Source organism: Elephantulus edwardii, unplaced genomic scaffold (assembly GCF_000299155.1).
Source record: "Elephantulus edwardii isolate Elephantulus edwardi_28Jun2011 unplaced genomic scaffold, EleEdw1.0 scaffold00001, whole genome shotgun sequence".
NCBI lineage: Eukaryota > Metazoa > Chordata > Mammalia > Macroscelidea > Macroscelididae > Elephantulus > Elephantulus edwardii.
Genome location: NW_006399751.1, coordinates 14,622,506 through 14,650,481, shown reverse-complemented (window position 1 = coordinate 14,650,481; position 27,976 = coordinate 14,622,506). Strand labels below are relative to the sequence as shown.

General features: G+C 52.9%; 1 protein-coding gene across 1 annotated transcript; it reads left to right on the top strand.

The window, feature by feature from the left end:
• On the top strand, positions 1 to 27,976 carry MMP15 (matrix metallopeptidase 15 (membrane-inserted)). Its single transcript, XM_006878730.1, has 10 exons — positions 1 to 196; positions 17,388 to 17,536; positions 19,457 to 19,582; positions 23,083 to 23,390; positions 23,707 to 23,868; positions 24,586 to 24,839; positions 24,968 to 25,106; positions 26,015 to 26,165; positions 26,316 to 26,431; positions 27,448 to 27,976. Exons 1-10 carry the CDS (start codon positions 35 to 37, stop codon positions 27,897 to 27,899), a joined length of 2,019 nt encoding a protein of 672 aa, XP_006878792.1. The 5' UTR covers positions 1 to 34; the 3' UTR covers positions 27,900 to 27,976.

Here is a 27,976-nt window from a genome sequence, read left to right as displayed (position 1 = left end):
TGCAGCGCTCCCGGCGGGGCCGGACACCGAGAACATGGGCAGAGACTGGAGCGCGCCCGGGTGGCCGGGCTGGGGGGGTAGCCTCCCCGGTGGCCGGGAGGCGGCGGCACGGACGCGGCTGCTGCCGCTGCTGCTGGTGATTCTGGGCTGCCTGGGCCGCGACGCTGCCGAGGAGGACGCGCAAGTCAACGCCGAGGTAAGGGCCGATCTCCACCTTCGGCTTTAAGGGGAGATGTACTCCAATAGCCTGGGGCGTGGAGGTGTCTGGAGTGGGGCCCCTCGCCCCAAGTGGGGCGGGGAAGGAAAGGAAGATGAGGCCCGTAGCCCCTCCCAGGCTTGCCTTTTGCAACGCACCTCTTTGCAAACCCTGGTGGGCGTAGGGCTTGGCGGCAGCTCTGCACCACTGCAGCTCTGACCTGGACACTGACTCGCCCTAGCCCTTGTGTGAGAGCAGCTCATGCCACCCCCAGTTCTTTCCTTCCCGCTTTCCTTTCCTCTGGGAAGCTGATTCCTCGAGAGCCCTACTAGCTCACAGTGGGGAAGGGGGCTGGTTCGGAGGCGCACCAGGCTGGGCTCGGTTACGTTTCTTCCTAGGAACCTTTGGTCTGGGTAGGTGACACCGAGCGGTACTCAGGGATGCGAGGGGGCGCAGACAGCCAGCGCAGCAGAGTCCAAGTGCTGGGGCGCTTTGGCTACTTTCTTGGAGTCGCACCGAAGCCCAGCTACTAGCCAGGTAGGGTCTAAGGGCGAGACACTCTTTACTTCCGAGCTTCCTCCCACCCGGCGCCCCTACACGAGCCCCAGGTCGGGTAGGGCGCATTCCTAGCGTTTTTCTTCCCTGGCATCCCTCCTGAGGTCTCCTCGAGTTCCCTTTGAATCAGTTTCAGGGCTACTTCCTAGGTGCTGCTTCCTGGAATAGAGCTGGCCCTGCCCAGCGCCCCTGCCCATCGGGTCGCCTAGCACCCTCCAGTGCCCCAGAGCAAAAGCAGGGTCCATTCTCTCCTTGAGTTTAAAGAACCTGCAATCGACCTGGAAGGAGGGCCAGAGTCGAGCTCTAGTGCCGCCCTGTACCGGGTCTCCAGGGCGCGCAGCAGGCGCTCCTCCTTGGCCTCGGAGCCCTTGGGTCTTGGCTCAGCCTGAAGCCTCGGCCTCCCAGGCTGCGGGCCTGGGCGCCTCTTCTGATTGCAGCCAAGCAAATGCTTCCTCCCGGCCCCAAGCGGCTTCCCACCTCCCTGGGCTGCCTGGAAGATTTTTTTTTTTCCCTTGGAAGCCTGCCCTTCACCGCCCTACTTTCATAAAAGCCAGGGAGGAAAGGCAGGGAAAGCCTCCTGAGTTTAGTTACACCTCCCAGTCAGTTCTCCACCTGCTCTGCACCCCCTCCAGGCCACTGTAGCTGCAGGGAGCCAGGCCCAGGGGAAAGGCTGCATGGGAACCCAGTACATGCCCCCTACCCCACCAGGGGCAGGTGTTTATAAGAACTGATGGGGATCACCAATCGGCCTGTGGCCCGACTGCTAGGCACAAAGCACTTTGACCTGCCAGACTGTGGCCCATTGCTGTCTCATCAGAACCAAGTCATAGCTGACCCTCCAGTGGGTTTTCCAGTGGCTGTAAACCTCACGGAAGGAGAGTTCCCCATCTTTCTCCACGAAGCTGCTGGTGGATGTGAACGGCCCAGAGAGGCCTTGGCTTTGAGTTAGCCACACAGATCTCTCTGTGCAACATCCCCACGGTTCCCTGCCCCACTCTACAGTATAGGAAATTTTACGTCTCATAGCTTTGAAAACTTTATCATTTGTTTAGAAATGTCTATCCTCCTTGTCATCTGGTGCTTCCCAAAATTCACAGTGACTCTGTAGGTCAGAGCAGAACAGCCCAACAGCATTTCCAAGGTAAATTGTCACAGAAGCCGACTGTCACTTCATTTCCCCACAAAAAGGCTGCTAAGTTCAAACCACCGACCTTGTGATGAGCAGCTCTGTGTTGTAACCACTGCACTGCAAAGTCTCCTTGGTGTCTCAGTACAGTAAGCTGTATAGATCCTACTGCACTTTGGTGGCATCTTAGGTGCTTAAGAGCTGGGCTTTTGAGGGGGCTTTGCACACATTCCTTTGCCTCTAATCTTCCTTGGCCAGCCCCCAGTTTAAACTCTCCTCCTGTGGGCAGCCCAGGACTTCTGGGGAAGAGTCGAGCCTGGCGCTGTTGCTAGATGGGTTTCTGGACCCTTGACGACTGGAAGCCGGGATGGAGACCCATCCAGCTGCCCCTGGAGCTGGCTTTGGGCTGCAGGCCGTCCTTTGGAGCCCCAGCAGCTCCGAGTCTCCAGGGGTACATGGCCTCTGTACTCCACTAGGAGGGTACAGAGAACTGTCCCAAGGTCTGTTGATTCCAAGGATCAGCCTCAGGGACTCCTTGGGGAAGGGTGTGGCCCTCCCTAACCATTCCTGTAGCTCCCGGCTTCTAATTGGCTGAGACCTGTGAGCAGCCCTGCAGCTGAGTCAGGCAAGCGGAGGCCAGCCCCACTCCTCCTCCTAGCCCTCTGCAGGCAGCAGAAACCAGGATGCTCACGGAGCTGATAAATGTACTTTGGGCATGTCAACTGGAGGGACTCTTTCTTGGAGAAGGGCGTCACGTTTGATGAGGTAGAGGGTGAGGGACTAAGAGGAAGACCTTCAACAAGATGGACTGACGCAGTTGCCCCAGCATGGCAGCAATTGTAAAGATGGGCCACGGCCTGGAAGTGTTTCATTCGGTTGTTGATGGGGTCAATCTAAGTTCTAAGCCATTCAGAAGCGCTTAGCAATGAATGAGGGACTCTAGAGAAGGCTGCGGTTCTGAGAGACGCTTCCACTGAGCCTCTCCTGCCTGTTCCACTCCCTGCTAGACAATGTTCCCCAGGTGCTAAACTGAGCTCAGGCGCAAGGCTGGCTCAGCCTCCAGTATGGGTCCTCACATAGGTGTTTTCCATCTCCCGGTCCGGAGCCTCCAGCCCAAACTCCAGGAACCAGGTGGGCCCGAGGTCTCCTGTAACGACCCCGGTCCTGCCTGGAGCATCTGCTCTGACCCCCTCCCTTGTTCCTCCTCATCTTCCTGTCCTGAGTCTGGAATGCAGTTGGTTCCCACCAGAGAAGCTCTGCGCTCCTTCCATGCCTCTTCCCTGCCCCTTCTCACCAACCCCACTGCAACCTCAGGCCCTCAGCCCATCCTGTGGGGGTGACTCAGAGCCCCAGCTGTCATAGGTGGATGTCGTTACTACTAAAACGTAGATGCACTACTTTTCTCTGACAAACCCACGCTCCCACACACACCAATGGCCGAGGACGAGCAAAAAGAGAGAGGCAGGTTGCCCTCCCCTTTGGAGCCGGTTAATGAGCCCCAGCTTCCAGTTATAGGGTCTCTATTCCCACCTCTGTCCTGGCCTCTCAGGGCACCACTCGTCCCCTCTTATAATTGTTGTTTTTAGACATCGTCACATCAACTCCTGCTCACAGCAGCGCTGCTCGATCCTGCCTCATAATCCTCACAATCTCGGCTGTGCTCAAACCCATTTTTGCTGTCTATTCATCTATCCTGTTAAGATTTTTTTTTCTTCCTTCACTTCTTTTTTTTTTCTTTCTTCCTTCACTTCACCCCCTACTTCTCCAGGGACTGGCCTCTCTGGAAAACAGGTCCAGTATATGTTAAGATCAAGTCTTAACCGATCTTGCTTCTAAGTTGAAGCTCTTATTGCTACTTTTGTCCATGTATGGTAATGGCCTAGTGGTAAGAAGCTGAGCTGCCATCCCGAAGGCATGTGGTTCAAATCCACCAGCTGCACCACGGGGGAAGGATGGGCAGTCTCCTCTCATTCTATTAACTGCTTCTGAAAACCTGCTGGAGGGTCAGCTATGGGTCGGTTCCAACCCAATGGTAAACAACAACATGGCAATTTCTCTATTCTTCAACACCACAGTTCAAAGGCATTGATTGCTCTTCACGTACTCATTGTCCAGCTCTCACATGTACATGAAGCAGATGAAAATACCATGGCCTGGGCCAGGTGCGCCTTAGACTCTCAAGTGGTGACATCTTTGCTTTTCAGTATCTTAAAGAAGTCTTTGGCAGTAGGTGTGCCCAACCAAGGCAGTATGTTGTTTGATTTCTTTACTGCTGCTTCCATACGTGTTGATTTGTGGATCTAAGTTAAATCTTTAACAGTTTTCAATTTTTTCTCTCCTTTTATCATAATACTGCATAATGATCCAGTTGTGAGGATTCCCCCCGCCTTTATGTTGAAGTATGACACCTATTGAAGCCTTTGATCTTCAGTAACTACTTCAAGTTCTCTTCACAAGCAAGGTTATGTCATACACTTAAGATACATTACTGATGAATGTCTTCATCCAATCTTGGTGCTACATTCTTCTTCAAGTAGTCTGGTTTCTTAGATCACTTGCTCAACACGTCATTTGAATGATTAGGTGTGGTGAAAGGATGCAGCCCTGATGCACTCTTTTTCTGACTTTTATTTTATGTACATGTACCGTCAAATCAGAACTGACTGATACAGGAGGAGATTGTCTCTCCTTCTCCAGCAGAGCATCTAGTGGATTCAAACCATGCATCTCTGGGATTGCAGTGCAGCTTCTTGCCACTAGGCCACCAGAGCTCACCAGCTTTCTCCTTATAGAGGACAGTCCCAGTGCGTGTCTTCTTCCAAATGGTGGAGCTCAGGACAAGGGGGACACCTGCCTCACCTGGGCAGAACCTCCGGACACAAATGCCTGCCACCCCCAGAAGGGTGGAGACTTTGTAAAAACATTTCAGAATATAGGAGAGAGTCAACATGGAGACAGACCCAGTGCCCCCCAAAAGGCTGCAATCGCAGTACCCACTGCCCTTTTCATTCTAGCTGTGGGGGTTCTTCTCCAGGTAATGAGACTGGCACAGGGTGCAGGCACTTGTGTTCTGGAGGCCTCTGCTCGCTCCTGCTGGTGCTCGATCCAGATGTTCCCTGCTGTCACCCCTGCCCAGTGGGAAGTATAACTTCTGCCTGAGGCCAGTTGTGCTGATGCCCAGCCTGAAGACAGTTGGCATCTTCAGTGTCATCCCAGCAGGCTAGTGTGTCACAGGCCCAGCTCATGCAGCAGACACTTGAGTGGCGAAGCCCGCAGCCAGCTCTGCTTGTCCATGGAGATGTGCTCGCCTCTGACTCAGGGAAACACAAGATTTGGCCTATATTTTTCTGTCTTATAGTGAAGTCCCAGGAGCATCCTTAGGACTTTGAATGAACATTCCAGGCCTGAGGCACATAAATGACTAGACAGCCCTCCTCCCACTCATTCTCCCCACCCCTGAGTGTGGACCCATGGGGGCTATTTCCCAAGCTGACCGTGGTTTTGGGCATGTCTGGATACCAGTGGTAGTGAGGATAAGGGTGGCATAGATTTTGCAACCTCTGCCAGGCCTGAGTCAGAGACAGGGATATTTCTCATCAGATCCCACCTCTTCCTGAGGATGGTGGGAACTGAGCAGGAAGACCCTCCAACTCAGCCCTCAGTATCAGGTCAGACTGATGAAGACCCAGCCACCAGCCCAGCCACACATCTTGTGGTCACCTGATGGTTGAGCGCTGGAGCCACATGGACTCGCCATGGTTGACCCTTGGCTGTAGGCCCCATCTTGTCCTTCCCCCATGAGTGACCGCCACTCTCAGGCGGTCAGACTCCAGCTCCACGTCCGGGCACTCGTGAGCATGGAACCGCGTAGTTGAAAGTGTTGCTAAATGTCAACAAAATACAGTGGCTGCAAGAAGCTAATGGCATTTGCTCTTCTTGCACAAGGCATTGCACCTAACTGGGCTTCCCTGCCTCGAAGAGAGACTAGGGCGCTCTTGTGGCTTCGTGGTAAGGGAGTGTGCTGCAAACTCAAGGATCATGGTTCGAATCCACCAGCTGCTCCTCGGGAGGGTGAACAGTCTCCTTCCATGAGATTTACAGCCTCTGAAAACCCTCTGGAGGGTCAGCTATGGGTCAGTTCCAACTTGATAGAACGTAACAATGACAGAACTGAGACTAATAATTCATATCTAGACCTAGACCCAATGAATATCTAGACCTAGACCAAATGAGCCCTGATGGCGTGGTGATAAGGAGGTGCACTGCCAGCCCAAAGGCATGCGGTTTGAATTCACCCGCTGCTTCATTGGAGAAAGACATGCATTCTCCTCCCATACGAGGTACTGCCTCTGAAAACTTGCTAGAGGGTCAGCTGTGAGTTAGTTCCGGTGTGACAACACACAACAACAACATGCCTGGCCCAAGAGGCGGTTGTCTGAACAGAGCAAGGAAACACTGCATGGCTTAGAATCAAGAAGGGAGTGCATCAGGATGGCTGTATCCTTTCTCCTTCTCTGTATCCTTCCTTCCTTCCTTCCTTCCCTCCCTCCCTCCCTCTTTCCTTTCCTTTCCTTTCCTTCCTCCCTCCCTTCCTTCCTTTTCTTTCTTTCATTCTTTTCTTTCTACCGTCGAGTCATATCCAACTGGCACAGAAGGAGATTGCCCATCTTTCTCCAGTGGAGCATCTGGTGGTTTTGAACCATGCGCCTTCAGGATTATAGCACAGCTTCTTGCCACTAGGCCACCAAGGCTCCCTTCTGTATCCTTTCTGTATCCCAAGAAAGGGCTGTATCCCTTCTCCATGGCCATTAAGTCTATAAACTAAACAAATCATTTGAGAAGCTAGCCATTATTAAGAAGAATAAATATTCTTCATCTATTATTATTACAGATATTATGATTCATTAGAGTAGGAGGAAGATTCCTCAACAGCGTGTGTTATACAGATGACACAATCTTGTTTACTGAAAGTGAAGAGGACTTGAAGTGTTTGCTGCAGAAGATCAAAGACTACAGCCTTCAATAGGGATTGCATCTCAACATCAGGAAGACAAAAATCCTCACCACTGGACCAATAAGGCTGCATCACGATGATGAAGATAAGATTGAAGTTGTCACAATTTCATTTTACTTGGATCCAAAATCAATACCCTTGGCACAAGCAGTCAAGAAATCAAAAGATGTATCACATGGGGAAAAAATCTGTCAGAACCATCTCTGAAGTGCTGAAGAGCAAAGACGTCAGTTTAAAGACTAAGGTGCGCCTCCTCCTTTTCAATTACTTGCTAATGCATCTGAAAGTTAGACAATGAATAAAGATAACAGAAGAAGAATTGAGGCCTTTGCCTTTTGGTGTCCAAGGAACATATTGAACATCACATCCCATGGACTGCCAAAACAATAAACAAGCAGTACAAGGGTGTTCTGTACAAGACAGCGTAGCAAAATATCATCTCACATAATTTGTGTCTGTGTGTTTAAAAAGGGCCAGTCCTTGGAGATGTCTTGTGTTGGAAAGGTAGAAAGTCAGCGTGTGAGAGAAAGACCCTCAACCAGATGGACTGACAGAATGACAGACTTTTGGCTCATGTGTACGTGAGATGATGGTGGTGGCTCAAGAGAGGGCAGGATTCGGATCTGTTGTTCATAGAGACACTGCACTGTGAATTGCAGTCGGCTCGACGGCACTTAACGCTTGATGGAGCTGGTTGATCTAGTGCAGGTTTGTGTAAAACCTGGAAATCTGTGCGGTGGCTGGCCGATGCGCTCCAGTGAAAACAAGTGGTACTTTGTTAGCAGCGTCTGCAGCCTCTTGGGGAGCACATATATGTCACCTTTCACATACTTGCTGCTGTCCCAGGCATGGCATGGCCTTGTCACATTGAATCCTGGTAGTGTAGGTACTGTTGTCACCCCCTTTTAGACAAGTGGAAAATGAGACCTGAAAGAGGAAAGGGATCACCCCAAATTCCCCAGCCTGAGAGCAGCAGAGCTCACATTGAACTCAGATTTGTCTGCCTCAACTCTCCCAGTCTCCCAGCTCCCATGCTGGGCGAAAGGCTGCCAATCAATGCCAGCCTGTGCCTGTTCTGCCTGGCAGGAGCCTACTGGGCCTGGGCCAGATGGGGAGTGGTTACAGAGGTGAGGCCAGAACTGCACGCTAGCCCACCTGCCCAGCCACCCAGGCCTCTGGGTACTACTGGGCCACTTAACACCTGTAAGGGGTGTTTCCAGGGGAAGCACCAAGCCCTTTCATGCCACCCTGTTGGCCCACTGGGCAGCCAAAGGGGCAGAAGACCCATTTGTGTTCTCTTCCAGGCTGAGGAGTTTGGGGCGGGACGGAAGGCTTAGGGGTGGAGAAGTGGCAGAAACTCGGGCCTGCTTCCTCCTTCCTGCTTCCAGACTGGATATGCCCGTCCCCCCACCTGCTGCCCCACCTTCCCAGAGTCCCTTCCCCCACCTGCAGCTTTATTTAATGCTGAGTATTGGGAGGGTAGAGTGCCCTCTCCTGTGGTGGGAGACAAATTTAAGGCTTCAATAAGCAAAGAAGGTCTAGAATTGTTCTGTAGGCACACTGGACAGTGTCACCCCCAGGACTGAGTGGCTCCCCTCTTCACTAGCCTTGGAGTTGGCCAAGTCCTTTATATTTCAACCCTGGAGCGCTGGGAGGGAGGGACAATGGACCCCTTTTGCTGACATTCGAACTGTTGCCCTGAGGAATTGTTCTAGCCACCTGCTCTGCAATTGCTCAAGGCCTGTGTGTGGACAAAGATTAGGTATCTTTGGGAGGCAGAGCCCTGCCCAGCAGCAGAACAAGCTTCCTGATGATCCTAGATGCCCAGAGTTCAAGTGCCACCTCAGAGGCCATTATCTGGAAGGCACCAGACTCAAGCTACATGAGTTCTTGTGCAGCTGAGGGCCTGAGGCCCCAGACAAGAGGTATCTGGCACTTGCCCAGGGTCCCCCAGCTAGTGACAGGGCACCTGGCTCAGATCCCTGGACAGAGAGGGTTGGAGCTAGAGCACACCGGCCCCTGCAGGCCCAGCTGCCCCCAGCCCTCGGCCGTCCAGCCCTTGCTTTATGTCCATTATGGCTGGAAGTGCAAAGCCAGCTCGGCCTTGGCCAGCTCCCACGAGCCCTCAGTGGCAGGGTGTGGGGTGGGGGAGCTGGGTGCACGGAGGCCTCACAGTCTAGGGGTTGGCCCTGCTGCTGGCAGCCCTGACAGGACTCCTTTTGTGTGTGGCTGGGCAGGGCCGCCCAGGGTTGCTGAGGGAGGTGCACTGACAGAAGCAGAGCGGAGCCCACAAACATTGTCTTTATCAAGCAGGCTGATAAGGGCCTCATGGGAGCTCCTGTGGGTCCTGCTGGTCCCCTCGGCCTGTCTGAGCCCCAGGGACTGTGGTGATACTGGTGGTGCTGGCCCCTTCTTGCTCTCAGGACTCTGCGTTAATACACTGTATCGATCTGGCGGCTCCTTCTCTGACATCTCTCCCTAAGGACCCACCTTGATAATGCTTACTTAGCGGTCCTGGTGTCTGCCTTCATGTGGTACAGACCTGGCCAGGAGATGCTGCTTATGGGGAGAACTGGGCCCCCTCCCCCCCATGCCATGCTGAGAGGTGACAGAGCCCAGTTTCCCCAGCGTCCAGCCAAGTGGGATGGGGCATGCTCCAAACAGCCTGGCCCACAGCACTGGCCAGTCTCAGACCAGTTCTGGTCCAGACAATTATGCAGCCCCAGGCAAGCCTCACCCGAGCAGGCTCTCTCTGCAAAACAAGGACAGTGCTACTTTCTTCTACATTTTAGAGGCTATTGTAAATGCTCAGAGCCCTGGAAACCCAAGGACTGTTCTGTTCTGCCTGTAGTGTTGCTACCAGCTGAAATCATCTTGAGAACAATGGAATCGGTTTGGGGTTGGTGAGCTTTAAAGGGCGAGCGTCTCTTCCTACTTACTTACTTACTTACTTAATTAATTTTATTATTTTTTTGTGTGCATACCATCAAATCAGATCTGACTGGTACAGGATGAGATTGTCCCTCTTTCTCCAGCAGAGCAGCTAGTGGATTCAACCCTCACACCTCTAGGATTGCAGTGCACCTCCTTGCCACTAGGCCACTAGAGCTCTCTCAAACCTATTCTTAATATGAGTTTTAAATTCAGGTGGGATCAACTCAAGATCATAGTTTGGTTCTTGTGGACTTGTTTTCATTTTCTTCAGTTTCAGTTTAAACTTGAGCTTGAGTAAGGTCTGTCCCACAGTCAGCCCCTGGCCTGGTTTTGACTGCTGATACTGGAAAAAGAGTACTGAATATCCCATGGACGGCCAAAAAGAACAAACAAATATGCCTTGGAGAAAGTGTGTCAGAGTGCTCCTTGGAGGCAAAGCTGAGAAAGCCTCGTCTCACATTCTTTGAGCAGATTGCGAGGAGAGGCTGTACCTTGGAGAGGGACATCGTGTTTGGAAAGGTAGAGAGTCAGCGAAAGAGGGAAAGACCTTCAACCAGATGGATGGACAGCGAGACGAGTGTGTCAGTGTGGGGAGGCACAGGATAGGACACGGTTCGGATCTGTTGTCGTACTTGACTCCAACGCACCAAACAACAACAAAAGAGTCAGAGTTGAGGGTCCAGCACAGATCAGTTTCTCAGCCCCTCACCTCAGAAGTCACGACCCTGAGCCTATCAGGACGTCAGTTTCCCTGTCTTTGTCATGAGAATAACAAGAGGGGTTTTTTTGAGTGAGAGTTTACAAATCATGTAGACTTTTTTTCATTCTATCATTCATAGGCATTTTGTCTTTATTGCATCAGTTGCTATTGATTAATGTAATTAATTACAATATAATAATAATAGGGAGCTCTGGTGGCCTAGTGGTTAAGGAGTTGCACTATCAGCCCAAAGGCAGGCGGTTCGAATCTACTAGTTGCTCTGTGGGAGAAAGATGGACACCCTCCTCCTGGGGCGTTCATATCCTCTGGAAACCTACTGGACGGTCAGCTAACGTGCGAGTTCTGGCTCTGCGGCTATGAGCTGCTGTTGCTGTTGTTTAATAACAGTATTAACTTGACAGAGTCAGTTTGGCTCCTTTGCCTGTGAGGGACAGACACTCACCAGATGTGGGTACCCTGGAGATAGGACCTGGAGGTCAAGAAGGGCAGGGCCAGGAAACCCCAGGTGGATGGAGTCTCCCAGCACTCCCCCTTCCCACCCCCAATCCTGGCTGCGAGTGGGAGGGGCTTCAGAGCCTTCCCCTCTACTGAACACTGGTACCCCAGGGAGGGTTTGGCTCCGCTTCTGCTCTGCTGTTCCCTCATCTCCCGGTGCCTCAATTTCCCCAGTAGATCAAGAGTTTCACCTGCTCTGCCCGCCCACTTGTGACGTCAACAATAACTCATAGCTGACCCTCTAATGGCTTCGCTATTCCCTGGCCTCAGAGGGGCTACTTAGCGCAGCTCCAAGGGGTCACACACACACACACACACACACACACACACACACACATTTCCTGTCACTGTGCCCTGATCCTCAGAGCTGTCGTGGTTGCACAGCAGTAGGGACTCTAGGGAAGGAAGGCCTTGACCTTGGGGTGATGTCTGCCGCAGACTCCAGGCAGGGGCTTGTCAGTATTAAGTGGCCCCCATCATCCTCCCGACCTGATATACTCAGGTGTGGTAGGTTGGTGTCAAGGTGTCCCCCACCCCAACCGGGGAAGCCCGGGGGTGGCCTGGTCCCCAGCTATTGTACTGCTAACCCACAGACTGCCTTCTCTGGTGGCTCCAGCCTCCCCCCAGCTCCTCAGGAGAAGGATGGGGGGGGGCAGTCTCCTCCCATGGGATTTGTGGGAGCCCGATGGAGGTTGTGATGAGGCCGTATGGATTGACTGGACAGCAGTGGGGAGCCTCCCCAGGGGTCAGCTGGTCACAGCCTCGAGCTCTCCTGCCTGTGGCGACTGTAAGGTGACTGTGAGGCTGTGTCGGTCACCATGAGGCTGTGGGTTCAAGCCCTCTGCTTCCTGGGCCTCACAGCAGCCCCTCTGCCAGACCCAGGAGCTTTTCACTCTGACAGAAGCGCCCCTCCTCCCCACAGGGGCCTCCTGGGGCGCTCACGCCCCACCCCTGCCGCTCTCCAGACACAGCTAATCAGCCCTTGGTGGCCTCTGATTGCGTTCCCTGGGATATTTTTACCTTATGCAAATAGGCAATGGCAAAGGTGCCCTCTGTCAGCTCCCCTCACCTCACCCCTCAGGATTGTTTTTGCCTCATGCCCTCACCGACTGGGTCTTTTCTGTGTCTGTCCAACAAGGGTAAAGGACTCCCAACCTCTGACGCTCAGTACAGCCCTGTGCGCACCCCCGCCCCTGCAGGAGTTTCCATGACCCGGGTTCCCTCTCCGAGAAGAACATAGAGGGTCCCTGTGATGCTATTGGAGTCTGAATGAGCTGAGGAAAGCAGGCCTGGGCACAAGTGGTTGATGAGGGCATCATGGCCCTGCTTGACTGGCCAGCTGCCGGTGGTGTGAGGCCAGGAACCTTCCCCTCCTGATAGAAGCAAAAGCTGTCCATCCTGGCCTCTGTCTCCTGACCTCACCAAATGTAAGAGCCATTCTGGGGCATCTTCCCTGCTCACGGATTGTTTGGGCCCAGCCTGCTGTGCTGTGGATGGAAGGGCTGGCTGTCAGTTTCCAGGAACCCCGTGGGACAGCTCTCCCCTGACACATGGGGCTGCCGTGGTCAGGGCCAAAGCCACAGTGACACCCTGGGTTTTTGTCCTCCCTGCAAAACACAGTGTCAAGCTTGTGTGCCACCTTCCTGTCATCCACATAGAAGTCGTGAGAGGAGGCAGGGCTGGACATAGCCCCTCATACTGGCGATGGGCTGAGCACGGGAAGCTGGGAGTGCCTACACTCACATGTCAGGAATGGCGAGGCCGCCTCTGTCTCCAACCCTCTCTGTCCCCAAGCTGTTGCACTGCTCAGTGGCTGTCTCCCAGCATCCTGAGAGGCCTGACAGCTGTACCTGGGCATCAGGCTCCGGTCTGGCAGGTTCTTTCTGCCCTGCCCTCTTGGGCTCAGCACCTGCTCCCTCCCTTGGCAGCCTGGACATGGCAAGCTGGGGCCCTGGCCAGGTGCCCGAATTGGACCCTCAGAGGTCATGGACAGCAAGTGCCTGAGGAATTGGGAGTGATGTTGGTGGCAGACAGGTATGTAGCTATGGCTGGCCGATCAAAGCAACCATCATGCACCCCTAGTGCCCTGCCTCATAGACCCTGGGTTTACAGCCTTACCTTCTGAGGCCCCTCAGAGGAAATGCCCAGAGATCCAGAGGCAGCAGAAAATGTTTGGAGAACGCACTTCCACACCTGGCAGGAGCCCTGCGGGGACATCCTCTCCCTCTGCTGTGACACCACAGCCTGTCAGTTCATGGATTCAGTATGTACATTTTCTTCCATGAGAGACCCCTGGGGAGACTGGAAGTCCTTGGAGGTCAGGAGGTCTCCGTGTGGTCCACATCAGATGGCATGATGCCTGGCACAGAGGGTGCCCAGATTCAGCAGAACGGACGGCTGGGTGGGTCAGTGGAGGGGAGACGAGTTGATTTGTGCAAACCAGCCCTGGATGGGAGTGGTATACCAGTCGTGGTGCTGGTCCCTCATCACACAGTCCCTTCTCTGAGTTCCTACCCACCACTGTTCCAGGAGGAGAGAGAGGCTCTGTGGGGGCAGCACCCCCTATCTCCTGCCTTGGGCTGGGCTACACTGCCCATGGGGGTGAGTGATGACACCTCCAGACACTCTGACCCCTTAGAAGTCCCCAGCAGGCTGGTCAGAGAAGTACAGCCACTGCGATCCACCCTGGGAAGCCCAGGTTTTATTCTAATGTGGGGAGCAAACAATAAAGAAATACTAGTAGCCAATTGTGGAGTTGCTAAAGTTAAAAAGATGGACAGATGATACTGAAAGGTCCAGACTCACTAGGAGGTCTAGAAGAAAGACTCGCTGAGTGTATAGTGAATAGGCTTTCTTTAAAATGTGTGCTTTGGTGGAAGTGGGCTGTGGCTCAGAGGGCATGAGCGCCAAAGGAAGGGAAGAGCAGGAAATTTACCCATTTTACTTTGGGTCGGGAGTGGTCACAGCAGTTTGAAGGGCCTGGGACTGGAGCACAAAGACATATTAGGGTTAGGCCAGGTCAGCAAAATGGAATCTCTTTGGTTTCCACCTCATGGACTCATTGGACCAAAAGAATTGATTGACAAATATCTCAGGAGGGAGTTCTGGTGTCCCAGTGTAAGCAGTGGTGTTGCCATCCCAAAGACATGCATTTCAGTCTATATACTGAGCAGATCATTCGAGAACCTGGACTAAATGAAGAAGAATGTGGCCTCAGGATTAGGGGAAGACATTAACAACTTGTGTTGTTTTTTGTTTGTTTGTTTTATTTTATTATTTTGTGTGTGTGTACCATCAAATCGGATCTGGCAGGTACAGGAGGCAATTGTCTCTCCTTCTCCAGCAGAGCATCTGGTGGATTCGAACCGTGCACCTCTGGGATTGCAGTGCAGCTTCTTGCCATTAGGCCACCAGAGCTCCCCTAACAACTTGTGTTATGCAGATGATACAATCTTATTTGCTGAAAGGGAGGACTTAAAATGCGTGCTGCAGAAGATCAAAGACTACAACCGTCAATACAGATATATCTCAACATTAAGAAAACAAATAGCCTCCCCACTGGGCCACGAGGCAACATCATGATAGATGGAAAATATTGAAATTGTCATTGATCTCATCTTACTTCAACCCACAGTCTGCCCTCTTGGTACCAGTAACCAAGAAATCAAAACATATATTGTATTGGAAAGTCTGCCGTCAAGGGCCTCTCAAAGTACTAAAGAGCGGTGCTGTCAGTTTAAAGTGTAAGGTGCACCTGATTCCAGGCCAGGGTCTTCTCAGTCACTTGCTATGCATCTGCGAGGTGGACAGTGACTAAAGGGCTACAGAAGAATCAATGCTGATGCCTTTGAGCTTTGGTGTTGGAGAAGAGTACTGAATAGCCCGTGGACTGCCAAAAGAACCAATATGTCTTGGAGAAGGTGAAACCAGAATGCTCCTTAGTAGCAAAGATGGCGAAACGTCTTCTCTCAACCTTTGGGCATGCTCAGAAGAGTCCGTGAAAGAGAGGAAGACCTTCAACGAGATGGATTGGCACAGTGACTGCAGCGTTGGACTCACGTTGTGTCAGAGGCGATGAGGCTGACACAGGACAGGAGGGGCTTTAGATCTGTTGTTCATAGGGTTGCTGTGAGTCTCAGTCAACTCAACGGCACGTCACAATAACAGCTGTGGGACTGGCTGTGAGTCTTGAAGCGCCAGGCAGAGTAGAGTGTAGTGATGCCCTGTTCAACCTCATCCCTGTGACTGGTCGCAGAATGGACTGTTTTGACTCAGAGGATTTTCATGGGCTGATTTTAAAGTCAGGCATTTTTCCCTGTTGTTGTTGTTAAGTGCTATCAAGTCATAGACAACTCATAGTGACCCTATAAATGAAAGCCCTGAATGCTTGTATAACTTTCATCCTTTCTCCAGGTTCATAGGGTTTCCGGAGACAAGCTATTTACGGAAGTTGATGCCACTCCTGCTTCCAAGCTTGTTTTAATCGGGGAGCTCCACCAAACACTGATCACCATGCGTGAACCATTAACGCATTTGACACATCAGTGTCACAGTGTTCAGCCTCCCAGCAACCACAAGTTACCTCTGTACTGCAAGTGGACAGGCCAGGGCTATACAACATAGAAGAATGTTTAACCAAAAACAATTAAAAGCAGGCCTGAGGCCTGCAGATTAAAGTCACCCAACTTTGGCTTGGTAGCATCACTTTCTGTCCATTAAGCCAACTGAGCTTTCTCGTTGTGTTGTTTGTTGTTGTTGTTAAGTGCCATCGAGTTGTAGGTCTAGTCTGTCTTAATCTGGAAGCTCTACCAAAACCTAGTCAGCATAACAGCAGCACACAAACCTCCACTGACAGATTAAGGGTCTGCATGAGGTACATTGTAGGAAGGTGACAGTTCTACCACTGAACCGCCAGTGCCCTCATAATAAAGAAATTGTAAAACAACAACAACAAAAACTATTGTTGATTCAACTGATGATGACCTCAAGCGACAGTAGAGTGGCTCCAGAGGGGTTTCTTGGATGCAGTTTTTACAGGAGTGCATTGCCATACTTTTCTCCTATGGTGCCACTGGGTGGATTTGAACTGCCAACCTCCAGGTTAACAGCAAACTATACCACCCACGTGTAGGAGGTGCTAGGTTTAGAGAAGGAGAGGGTGTGCAGGATGGGTAGAACACCCGTATGTAGACACAGTTGTCAGAGAAAGCCTCTCAGATGAGCTGATGTTGAAGTAGAAGCCAGAAGACATTTGAAGACATGAGCCATACAGATGTTGACGGGAAGAGCAATTATAAAGGGAGCAGACGCAGCAGGGCAGTGGCAGAGTCTGACTTCTGCCTGATTCATAAAGGGGAACTGTCTCCATCAGTAATAGTCACAGTACCAGACAAATACCTGCATGGTCAGGCATGCCACCCCCACCCCCCCAGCCCCCCGCCCATACTCCTGTACTTATTTCTACCAACCATTGGATCCAATGTTTGTGGCAAATTGACTCACAGTTGTGGAGTTTCTTAGGGAAATAGATTGAGGCATGGAGGAGGCAAAGACTATCACACAATGCAAGTCCAGGTTTAGTCCAGCAGTCCCAAGCCAGATTAATAGCAAGACACAGTTAAATTCTCAATTAAATCAGACAGCTTGTTGGTCAACAAGTGAAAATCTAGGTTCAGTTCAGCAGCATAAATGAAAGCAGCCTCTGGTTTCCTCAATTGTCCAGCAAACTTTCAAGTCAGTTTTTCCTTCAAGCAGCATCCAGAAGCAAAACTGGAGCTGTGGCTCCTTCACCAACGGTTACATCTTGCCACAGTCTCTTCATAGCAATGCCGTAATATCTTCACCTTCTCTCCACCACCATCTCTCACAGTATACTAAATGATCTCTTATATTAGTCCCATAGCTGTTGATGATTTGCGAGACAATATGTCTGAAGTTGAGGTAGCTGGAGGCCGTGACCCAGCAGGGGCTAACACAATGGATAGAAAAGCCAAAATTCAAAGTATTGACACCACAGCACTCCAGGTAGCAAGGCCAGCAAGTGCAAAGGTCCTGGAGTAGGAGGCTGGATGGTGAGAACTCTGTGGCTTCTGTAAGAACAAACTTGTCCTCTGAGATGGGAAGCCAGTGGCTGGCTCTCAGCAGAGACTGACCAGGCCTAACTTTTAAAGACCTTTTTTAAGGCTCTTGTGTGAGAACAGCCTCTGGGGCAGTGGAAGCAGTTTTGAAGTTCAAGCAGCGTGTGTCTTGGATGGAGTGCTGGAGGTGGGGAGAGGGGTCTGATGTAATCAGCGTGTGTTTAGAGGTGTTGGGTCCTGAGATGCTGAGCTGCAGCTTCTCTTTGCAGAACTGGCTGCGGCTCTACGGCTACCTGCCACAGCCCAGCCGCCACATGTCCACCATGCGCACCGGCCAGATCCTCGCCTCAGCCCTCGCGGAAATGCAGCGATTCTACGGGATCCCTGTCACCGGTGTGCTCGATGAGGAGACCAAGGCGTGAGTCCTGCCGTCGGGCCCCTCCCAGACCCCACTGGCACCTACCCTGGGCTTAGCATGTAAAGATTCCACGTAAGAATGGCTGACATATTCAGTGGCAAATAGTGCAGTCTTCAGTGTCTAATTCTGATGGTTAAGAGACCACCCAAAGCTTTAGGCAAAAGCACCTAAGGCAGAATCCAGTGACAGGAAAGAGCATGGTGATTGACAGATAGTGACTGTCAGAGGTGTGGCCTGGAGGGGACAGCCTGGCCACACCTGCCTGGGTCTAACAGGTGATGGTGTAACTGCCAAGAAAGCAATAGACTATATTTCATTAATAACATTTTTAAAGGGAGAAGTGTCCTTTTACCCAGAAAGGACAACTGAGGGAGGCGTCCTCACCAGATTTAACTCCTCTCACCGTTGTAGTTTGACTCTCCACCTGCAATCTGTCCCTGAACTCACTCCCTCTCTGTTAACATAACCATAGGACCCTCTAACCTTGGCTTCAGTGACCCCTGGCGGCCCTGTGGTAAGAAGCTGCGCCCCGATCCCCAAGCTTTGAATCCACCAGCTGCTCTGCGGGAGGAAAGGCAGTTCCCTCCCGTGAGATTTACTGCCTCTGAAAAGCCGCTGGGGGGTCAGCTATGAGTTGGTTCTGACTCAGTGGCACACAACAACAACAACAGCCTTCAGTGGCTATAATAACGTGCTGAAGCATTTCCAAGAACGTGAGGATAGTGAAACGTCAGATGTATTGTTCATAGGGTCGCAGTTGATGGCACCTACAGTAATGGCCGTCTTGGCCTAGTGAGTAAGGAGTTGTGCTGCCAGCCCAAAGGCAGGCTGTTCGAATCCACCAGCTGCTCCAAGGGAGAAAGATGGGCAGTCTCCTCCTGTGCAATTCACAGCCTCTCAAAACCTGTTGGAGGGTCTGCTATGAGTCGGTTCAGACTCAGTGGCAATGAATGTGAACCTTGTATCAAAGATGCCCTTTTTAATGACTAGAAGGAAAAGCTTTCACCACTTGGACTGCTAGGTTTGCTCTGAATTACATTCTTCTTTGCCCATTTCCTTTTCCACTTTACATGATGTGCTGAATCAGAGTTTCCCCGAGACAGATCAGACCAGGAAAGCTAGTATTCAGCTAATGCAGCTTCCACAAGGCCCCGGAACACACCCTAAATGGGGAGCCTTGACCTCTCCACATGTTCCCTCCCAACAAGCCTGAAGATGCCATACAGGTGACCCCTGGAGGGCCATGCTGCCAGAGGAAAGCCTCCAGCACAGGCCCCGTGACGACGAACAGCTAGCCTATTTAGACGCTGTCTTGAACGCCAGCTGCGTGTGCCTTCTGATCTGCATAATCTCTCCTTTTTGAAGGATAAACCCACCTTTCCTTCCTGAAAGTACTGAATAAACATGAGCTCTTCCCAACACCTGTCACCTAGCCTACAGACATCCCTCCAAGGCTTCCTTTGCCGAGGTAGATTTGGGGAGCTCATGCCCTCTGTCTCCTGTAAGCCTGGGTATATAGGAAACCTCATGCTTTTTCCACTGTAACCCTTCCCTCCAAGATTGGTTTTTCCAACAGCAGAGCCCTGTTTGTCTGACGACAGGGGGACTTCTCACATCCTTGATAAGCATGCACATAGCATAATATACCAAGACCCCGAAACATCCACATTAATCCCTCATTTTGGGAAGAGCCTTACCTTTCCTGAGTCCCGGTTGAGGACCCTGCCTTCTAGTACAGAATCTGCCCATTTTATAGATGAGCGAGTTTCAGCGTAAAGTTTCCCCACTGGACATATATGAGAGGCAGCTTCGAAGCGAGAGGCAGGATGACTAGAAGGTGGGCTGCCTGGAAGAGGCAGCAGAGGCCAGGAGGGATGCTGAGGAGAGGCGCTCTCCTAACCGTCCGTGTCCATGACCCAGATGGATGAAGCGACCCCGCTGTGGGGTGCCGGACCAGTTTGGGGTGCGTGTGAAGGCCAACCTTCGGCGGCGGAAGCGTTATGCCCTCACAGGGAAGAAGTGGAACACCTACCACCTGACCTTCAGGTAGGAGCCCAGTTGCCAGGAAGGGGTGTCCCCAGAACCTCTCACACCACCACCACCACCGACCCCCACCCCACGCCACTGGGCTGAGGCTCTAGTAACCAGATGAGACATCACCTGGAAGCTTCCTGTCCCAGAAGGGCACCCCAGGGTGGCCAGGGAGGTGCCCACACTAGGGATGTTGTCCCCACATCTTGCCAGTCTCTCCTTTCTGATAACTGCTGCTTCTCAGTTCACCCACTTCCTCCGAGGCCCAGGGCTGGACTCCCCTAGGCAGGGTGGAGGTCTGTACAGTTCAAGCTCTAAGCCCTTGTGGTAATGGGGAGGGGACTTCAGGAATTGTTTTTAAGACCTGGCTTAAAGCATAAGAAAGATTTGTGTCGGGGTTGTATCCTTCCTCTCTACCTTCTCAATCAGCAGGGCGCTTTGGGGGCCTGGTGGTAAGGAGTGGCCCTGCCAAGCCAAAGACAGGTTCGGATCTACCAGCTGCTCTTGAGAGAGAAAGATGGGCGTTTTCTTCCCATGCAGTTTACATCCTCTGAAAGCCCACAGGAGGGTCAGCTATGAATCTGTTCTGACTCAACGGCACATAGCCAATAACATTCAACCAGCATGCTGAGCAAATGATTTGAGAAGCTGGACTATATGAAGAAGAACTCAGAGAACTCAACAACCTGTGGTATACAGATGACACAACATTGCTTGCTAAAGGTAAAAGAACGATTGGGGATGCTTACAGAAAGAAAAGCCAAGATTGCAGCCCTCGTGTGGATGATGCATCAACATCAAGAAACCAAATTTCTCTCAGTAGAGACAAATACACGTGATCATGACAGATGAAGGACAGACAGACATCGGGCTCCACAGTCACCGCCCAGAAGAGCTGCAGTCAAGAAATCAAGTTAACATATTGCATTGGACAGATCTTCTGTCAAGGACTTCTTAAAAACCATTAAGAAGCAAAGATAAGGGAGCTCTGGTGGCCTAGTGGCAGGAAGCTGCACTGTAATCCCAGAGGTGTGTGGTTTGAATCTACCAGATGCTCTGCTGGAGAAGGAGGGGCAATCTCTTCCTGTACCGGTCAGATCCAATTTGACGGTACACACACAAAAAAGTAATAAAATTTAAAAAAATAAAAGAAGCAAAGATAGCACTTTGAAGACTAGAAGTTAATGGCAACCTCAGTGTGCATACAAAAACTAGGCAATTGAGTAAGACTGAAGAATCGAGCCTTTCAATGGTCGGTTATTTGAAGTACTGGCAAAGAATATTAAATATGCCCTGGGCTGTCAGGAGAATGAACCATCTATGTTGTAAGAAGAACAATCAGAATACTCCTTGGAAGTGAGAATTGGAGGGGGCTCAGACCTCGGCTTTCGGTGGCAGGTTTGGGGAAGGGGCGGCCGGCGCCATGTCTGGCCGCGAAGGTGGTAAGAAGAAGCCCCTGAAACAGGCCAAGAAGCAGACCAAGGAGATGCACGAGGAAGATGAGGCTTTCAAGCAGAAACAAAAAGAAGAGAAGAAACTCAAGGAACTAAAAGCGAAGGCCGCGGGCAAAGGTCCCCTGGTCACGGGTGGAATTAAGAAATCTAGCAAAAAATAAGACTGAGGCAATGATGAACCTTACTTCCGTTCTTTTTTAAAACATCTGGATTCTCTGCTGTAACATCTTTTACCACCTGCAGTTAAAATGAAGTGTTGTCTTGGAGCCTGTTGTACATTTAAGAGGAAACTTTGTGAAACAGTGAAGAAGAAATCTTATGATGGTCCATCTCCAGTTCTCATTCAGCCATTCCAATCTTAGCTGTCTGTGCAGTCAAAGTAAATGCAATCCAGAATCCTGTCAGAATCTTCATTCTTCATTATGCCCAGAATTCTGTACCACCTGGAATTAAACCAACTCATCTAAAAAAAAAAAAGAAGTGAGAATGGTAAGATTTCATGTTATTAGAGATGCTCTCAGGAGGGACCCAGGCCTGGAGAGAGGTATCATGCTTGGTAAAGGGGGTCCCCATAAGAAGAAGAAGGCCTCCAGTAAGACGTGTTGACTGCTGCCGTGGACTCCAGCAGAACAAGGCTGGGAGGTTCAAGCCTGACCTTTTGGGAGAAGATTCAGGAAGTGTCTCCGGAGGCACTTCTGGAGGACCCAGATCTCCTGGCTGAGTACAGTCAAGCTCTTCACCATCTGTGCACCCAGGGACCCCTGGCTTCAGATGTCTGTGAAGGACTGGAGGGAATGCTGGTATCCACCAGGTGGACAGGCCGCATATTACCAGCAAAACTTTGTCCTCACGCACCCTTCTCCTTTGTGCTCTGTCTGTGGGCAAAATATCCGCTTCCCCACTTCTGCAGGCCTGAGTCTGCAAGTCCTACATGGTCCCCAAGGGCTTTTCCCTCCCATCTTCCAGTCCAGCCTCAGCCCCACCCAGCGCTCCCGCTGCCTGAAGGAAAGCAGTGACTTAGATGTCCCAGAGTGAATAATGGTTCAACCAGCAGAAACATGTCCATCGCATTTGATGGGACACTATCCGCGCACACAAGCTAAATGCGGGCAACAGGCCTCGTCTTGTGTTATCATACACCAGGCTCGGAGCCTCCATTCTACATGAGTCATTTCATTTCATCCTCCCACGGACCCCGTGAAGAAAACGCTATCTGCCTCTTCCTTCCTATTTTACAAATAGCCCAGAGACAAGTCACTTTCCAGTGTCACAGATAATGTTAGAGACAGAACTGGAACTCAGGCCTGACTCTGAAGCCCAGCACTCAGAACCACTTAACCTGTTTCTCAAATCACAAGTCTTTGCATCCCACTTTCTAGAACTTTCCCTAGGCCACGTAATCACTTGTATTTTTATTTAACATCTTTCTTAAAATAAATGCATTTTGGGGCGCTCTGGTGGCCTAGTGGCAAGAAGCTGCACTAAAATCCCAGAGGTGGGCGGTTCAAATCCACCAAATGCTCTGCTGGACAAGGAGGGACAGTCTCCTCCTGTACCAGTCAGATCTGATTTGACAGTACACACACAAAATAATATAATTTTTTTAAAGTGCATTTGTGATATTATGTGCCTTACTTAGTGATGGCTTAACAAACTGGCTTGACATATTCAGTTTTTCAAAATAATATAAAAATAACTCAAGTTGATATTGACTGACATTGTCCACCAGGTCACCTGGTTGGCTCAAACAGTTAAGTACTGAGCTACAAACTAAAAGACTGGCAGTTCAAGTCCAGCCAGAGGCTTAGGAAGCCCTGGTGATCTCCTCTGGAAAGGTCACAGTTATTGAAAATTCTGGGGAGCACAGTTCTGCTGATACACAGAGGGTCACCCTGAGTCAGAGTTAAGGCAATGACAGCTGGTTTCTCCAGGCCCCCCTCACATCCTCAGAGCACTCCTTGGGCAGAGGTGTCTCTTTTCCAACCCAGTGGGCGAACTTTGTGGGGTGCTGGTTCTGATAATAGTCCCCAGGCCCTGGATCACTCACGTGTCTCCCTGCAGCATCCAGAACTACACAGAGAAGCTGGGCTGGTACCACTCGCTGGAGGCAGTACGCAGGGCCTTTCGTGTGTGGGAGCAGGCCACGCCCCTGGTCTTCCAGGAGGTGCCCTATGAGGACATCCGGCTGCGGCGGCAGAGGGAGGCTGACATCATGGTCCTCTTTGCCTCTGGTTTCCATGGCGACAGCTCACCATTTGATGGCACAGGTGGCTTTCTGGCCCACGCCTATTTCCCTGGCCCTGGCCTGGGTGGGGACACCCATTTTGATGCAGATGAGCCCTGGACCTTCTCCAGCACTGACCTGCATGGTGAGGACAGCTGGCCAGGGTGGGGCCAGGGGTGGGTGGTAGCCCTGGCGCTGCATGGCTTCCCCAGGGCTGGGCGGGGAGAGCTGCCCTGTGAGAGTCGCTGATACTGTTCTTTCACAGTCTGAAAGCTGTGGCAGGGAAAGGGAAAGAATCCTTGTACCTATTTCTCAGATGGGTAAATTGAGGCTCAGAAGTCAGCCTGCTCTAAGAGTGAAGCAGTGGCAGGCTGGCAAGCAGCCTCATCCCTGAGGGACTCTGGGGTGCCTGCGTCCCCAGGATGGACTTGAGGTGACCCTGCTGCCCACTGTCACTGTAGGGAACAGCCTCTTCCTGGTGGCAGTGCATGAGCTGGGCCACGCGCTGGGGCTGGAGCACTCGAGCAACCCCAGTGCCATCATGGCGCCTTTCTACCAGTGGATGGACATTGACAACTTCCAGCTGCCCGAGGACGACCTCCGGGGCATCCAGCAGCTCTACGGTGAGTGGGGGGCACAGCATACTACTCCTGCCACCTCCCCCTGTCAGCACCCTGGGGCACAGCACTGCCCTTATCCCGTGGTCGAGATGAGGCCACCGAGGTCCAGACTTGCCCACATCACATGGGGTGTGCTGGAAACCAAGGCCAGGCTGCCCTCAGGGCCTGGCCGCACCCAGCACCATCACCAGAGCTCATGTTCAGTGTTCCTGTGAGACTAAGAGTGGTCCAGGGGTCCCCAGGAACCCATCTTCTCTGTCACAGGGTCTTGTTAGGTGATGCCTCCGAGGCAGGTACACCCCACCCAGACTCCACTGGAGAAGGCCTGAGATGTTGGGGGTGCCACGGGTGTCCTGGGCCCTTGCCAGGCTCCTCCTGTGTGCTGGAAGCATGTACCTGGCTAAGCCTGGCCAGATCTGCCTCAGTGTATCCCCCAAACCCAGTGATGAATGGGCACCTGGCAGGGTTCAGAGGCAGAGGCCAGAGCCATGCCGTTTGCACTCTGTCCTTGCTTCCTCAGGGGACTGGCCCTGGACGTGAGGTAGGGGTGGCACCAGAGTAGGGAGTGGGCTGTGTGAGAGCAGGTGAAGTGCTAACTGGCCAGGTGAGGCCCCTCGTCCAGCCAGGTATACCTGCATAGGTCTTTCCAGTCGGCGGCCCTTGGTTCCAAGTCTGGAGTAGAAGCTAGGCTGCCCCTTGACCTCCTGTTCTCACTCACAGGCACCCCGGATGGTCAGCCGCAGCCCACCCGGCCCCTGCCCACTGTGACCTCCCGGCGACCAGGCCGGCCAGACCACTGGCCCCCTCGGCCTCCCCAGCCACCTCCCCCAGGTGGGAAACCAGAGAGACCCCCAAAGCCGGCTCCCCCAGCTCAGCCCCGAGCCACGGAGCGGCCCGACCAGTACGGCCCCAACATCTGCGACGGGGACTTTGACACAGTGGCCGTGCTCCGTGGGGAGATGTTCGTGTTCAAGGTCTGACCCCGGCCCCTCACCCTGTCCCACTGTGAGTCCCAGTGGCCGTCCCCGGGCCCGCTGGACAGCCCCCAGCTGTCCCTGAGGGAGTGTCAGGCTCTGCCTGCTCATGCCAAGCTTCTCCACAGGGCCGCTGGTTCTGGCGGGTCCGGCATAACCGTGTCCTGGACAACTACCCCATGCCCATCGGGCACTTCTGGCGTGGTCTGCCCGGGGACATCAGTGCTGCCTATGAGCGTCAGGATGGGCGTTTTGTCTTCTTCAAGGGTGAGCCAGCCCTCCAGCTTAGGGAGGAAGTCTGCCCTGGGTCTCTCAGATGCCCGCTGCCCCGTCCCTGCTGTAGATGCACATGTGAGGGCGAGCTGGGCAAGGGGCCCTCCTGGGGCCCTGGAGTTTGCGCTGACGGGATGATGTCCACCCTCCTGCTGACACAGAACACTGACTGGTTTCCCTCAATCCTTGTCCATTGCCACCTTATCCTGGCTGCATCCTGCAGCCCCTTCCTCATTAAATGGTTTCTCCCAGCATGCTCTGGACCCCAAGCACCACTCCCCTTCTAGGACCTGTCCCTCTGGGGAAGGCCCTGCATGGGCAGCCCTTCCCATCCGTCAGCTGTGTCCCAGCCCCACTGCCCCCCAGCCTCATCAAGGCACATACTCTATGAGGAAGATAGTGAGTTTACACTGGAAGCTGGGGGACCCCAGAGATACAGGTCCAGGGGCCAGGCAGGGCTCCCCTCTCTTCGCTGTGTAAAAACTCCGAGTGGGAGGGGGCAGGGCAATGAAGGCTTGAGTATAGTGTGACTGGTGCGTGGTGTTTGCACAGTTGTGCCAGGATCTTACGTGCATGCAAGAGAGCATGTCCCAGGCCCCTCTGAGTACAGAGTGTGTGACGCACAGGTGAGTTCATTTGAATGTCACCATGAGTGTATCTGTGTAAATGTCATGTGTATGGAGGTTGTGATCACCATGGTGGTGGAGTGAATGGATATGTCCTGGTGTGAGAGATTCCTGTGGTGGTGGAGATATGGATGGGTTTGGGGAGTGGGGCTGAGGTCAGTGTGGCAGTGGCCTTGAGTGCATTTGTGGGCCAACATTAGCATTCCCTGTGCCCCTCGTTTGTGTGATTCCTCAGCCCAGATCCATCCTCAGATGAGCGCCCCCTTGTCCACACAGGGGACCGCTACTGGCTCTTCCGAGAGGCGAACCTGGAGCCCGGCTACCCACAGCCACTGACCAGCTATGGGCTGGGCATCCCCTACGACCGCATAGACACGGCCATCTGGTGGGAGCCCACGGGCCACACCTTCTTTTTCCAAGAGGACAGGTGAGCGGCATGCTCTGACCCCATAACAGACCAGGCCCCCACTGGGCACTCTCCCCTCAGGCCTACGCACAAAGAACCCACTGCCTGTGTCAAATAGGCCCTGGGGCCGTCAGGGTCTCTGGGTGCAGAGCTGCATGCTTTGGGTTTCAGGTACTGGCGCTTCAATGAGGAGACGCAGCACGGAGACCCTGGTTACCCCAAGCCCATCAGTGTCTGGCAGGGGATCCCCACCTCCCCCAAAGGGGCGTTCCTGAGCAATGATGCAGGTACCAGTTTGCCCAGATCATACCATGCTGCCCGCCCCCCCATTCCCACTCCCTCTCACAAGGGGACAGGCAAGGCTTGCTTGAGGTCACCTGGCATTATGGTGACTTAGAGGGAGGCTAGGAGCATCTTGAGCTGGCCTCTCCTGGCCCTCTGACCATTATTATAGTCCCCTTTTGTAGATGGGAAAACAAAGCTAGAGAGTTGAGTAACTTGCCCAAATCCCATAGCTACTAGGAATCTGTGAAGCTAGAATTCCAGCACAGGGCAGCCTGTCCTGAGTGACACTGGGCAGCCGTCAGGGAGCCCCGAGTCTGAAGGGGCGGACTAGCCTGGCTCAGAGGTGGCGTGGACGAGTATCTCTTCTCCTGGGGGATGCAATCTCACCTGACTTGGGCCCTGCGGCAGGCAGCTGAGACTCTTAGCTTTTTCACCCCCAGAGGCCCACCTCTCAGGGGGACCCTGCCCACTTGGTCCAGGCTATCCCTGGGCTACGGCTGAGGGTACCACTGTGAATGCATATGACCCAATGAACACAACCACCCCTGTGGTTCAGACCTCGATCTTTCTGTGCTAATGAAACATGGACAAGGTGTCCAAGGCAGGGCTGGGCTCTATGTCTAATGTACTGGGGATGGATGTGTGGCCTTAAGCAGGACACTAGGCTCTCTGGTAAAGTCTGGGATGGCGTGCAGGCCCTGCTCCACACTGAGTCAGCAGGGTTACTATGCAGCAGCCCCTGACCCAGCAAGCTGGACAGGACACTTGGACCATCTATGATGGTAGCTTGTGTTCACCAGGGCCAAGAAGCTGGTATTCTGGAAGAGGCTTTGACCTTCTGAGCCTGACCCCCCTGTAGATTAGGCATGAAGGATTTTAAAATACTTAAACCAAGTAAGAGAGGGTTTTAAAGTCAAGGCCTCTCAGCACAGTCCAGCCTCCACGTGGTGGGTGGGCCCCCATGGTTGGTGGGCCCCCCCTTGGCCTGACCTGCCCCTCCCTGGTTGCCTCCCCGCAGCCTATACCTACTTCTACAAGGGCACCAAATACTGGAAGTTTGACAACGAGCGCCTGCGAATGGAGCCCGGTTACCCCAAGTCCATCTTGCGGGACTTTATGGGATGCCAAGAGCATGTGGAGTCTGGGCCTCGATGGCCGGACGTGGCGCGCCCACCCTTCAACCCCGACGGGGGTGCGGAGCCAGGGGCCGGAGGGGATGGCAAGGAAGCAGGGCCTGGCCCGGACGGCGGGGACGGGGGCTTCGATGCCGGGGAAGATGAGGATGGGGGCAGCCGCGTGGTGGTGCAGATGGACGAGATGGCGCGGACGGTGAACGTGGTGATGGTGCTGGTGCCGCTGCTGCTGCTGCTCTGCATCCTGGGCCTCACGTACGCGCTGGTGCAGATGCAGCGCAAGGGCGCACCGCGCATGCTCCTCTACTGCAAGCGCTCCCTACAGGAGTGGGTCTGACGGCCTCGCCTGCCAGCGCTTCATGGTGCTAGGGACCCGGCAAGGCGGAGCCTGCGGTTCTAGACGGGCCCCACGGG

Coding starts and splice junctions, on each gene's coding strand:
- MMP15 (XM_006878730.1), top strand. CDS start 35: ATGGGCAGAGACTGGAGCGCGCCCGGGTGGCCGGGCTGGGGGGGTAGC. Junction 26,166..26,315: donor TTCTTTTTCCAAGAGGACAG/GTGAGCGGCATG, acceptor TTTGGGTTTCAG/GTACTGGCGCTTCAATGAGG. Junction 26,432..27,447: donor GTTCCTGAGCAATGATGCAG/GTACCAGTTTGC, acceptor GCCTCCCCGCAG/CCTATACCTACTTCTACAAG.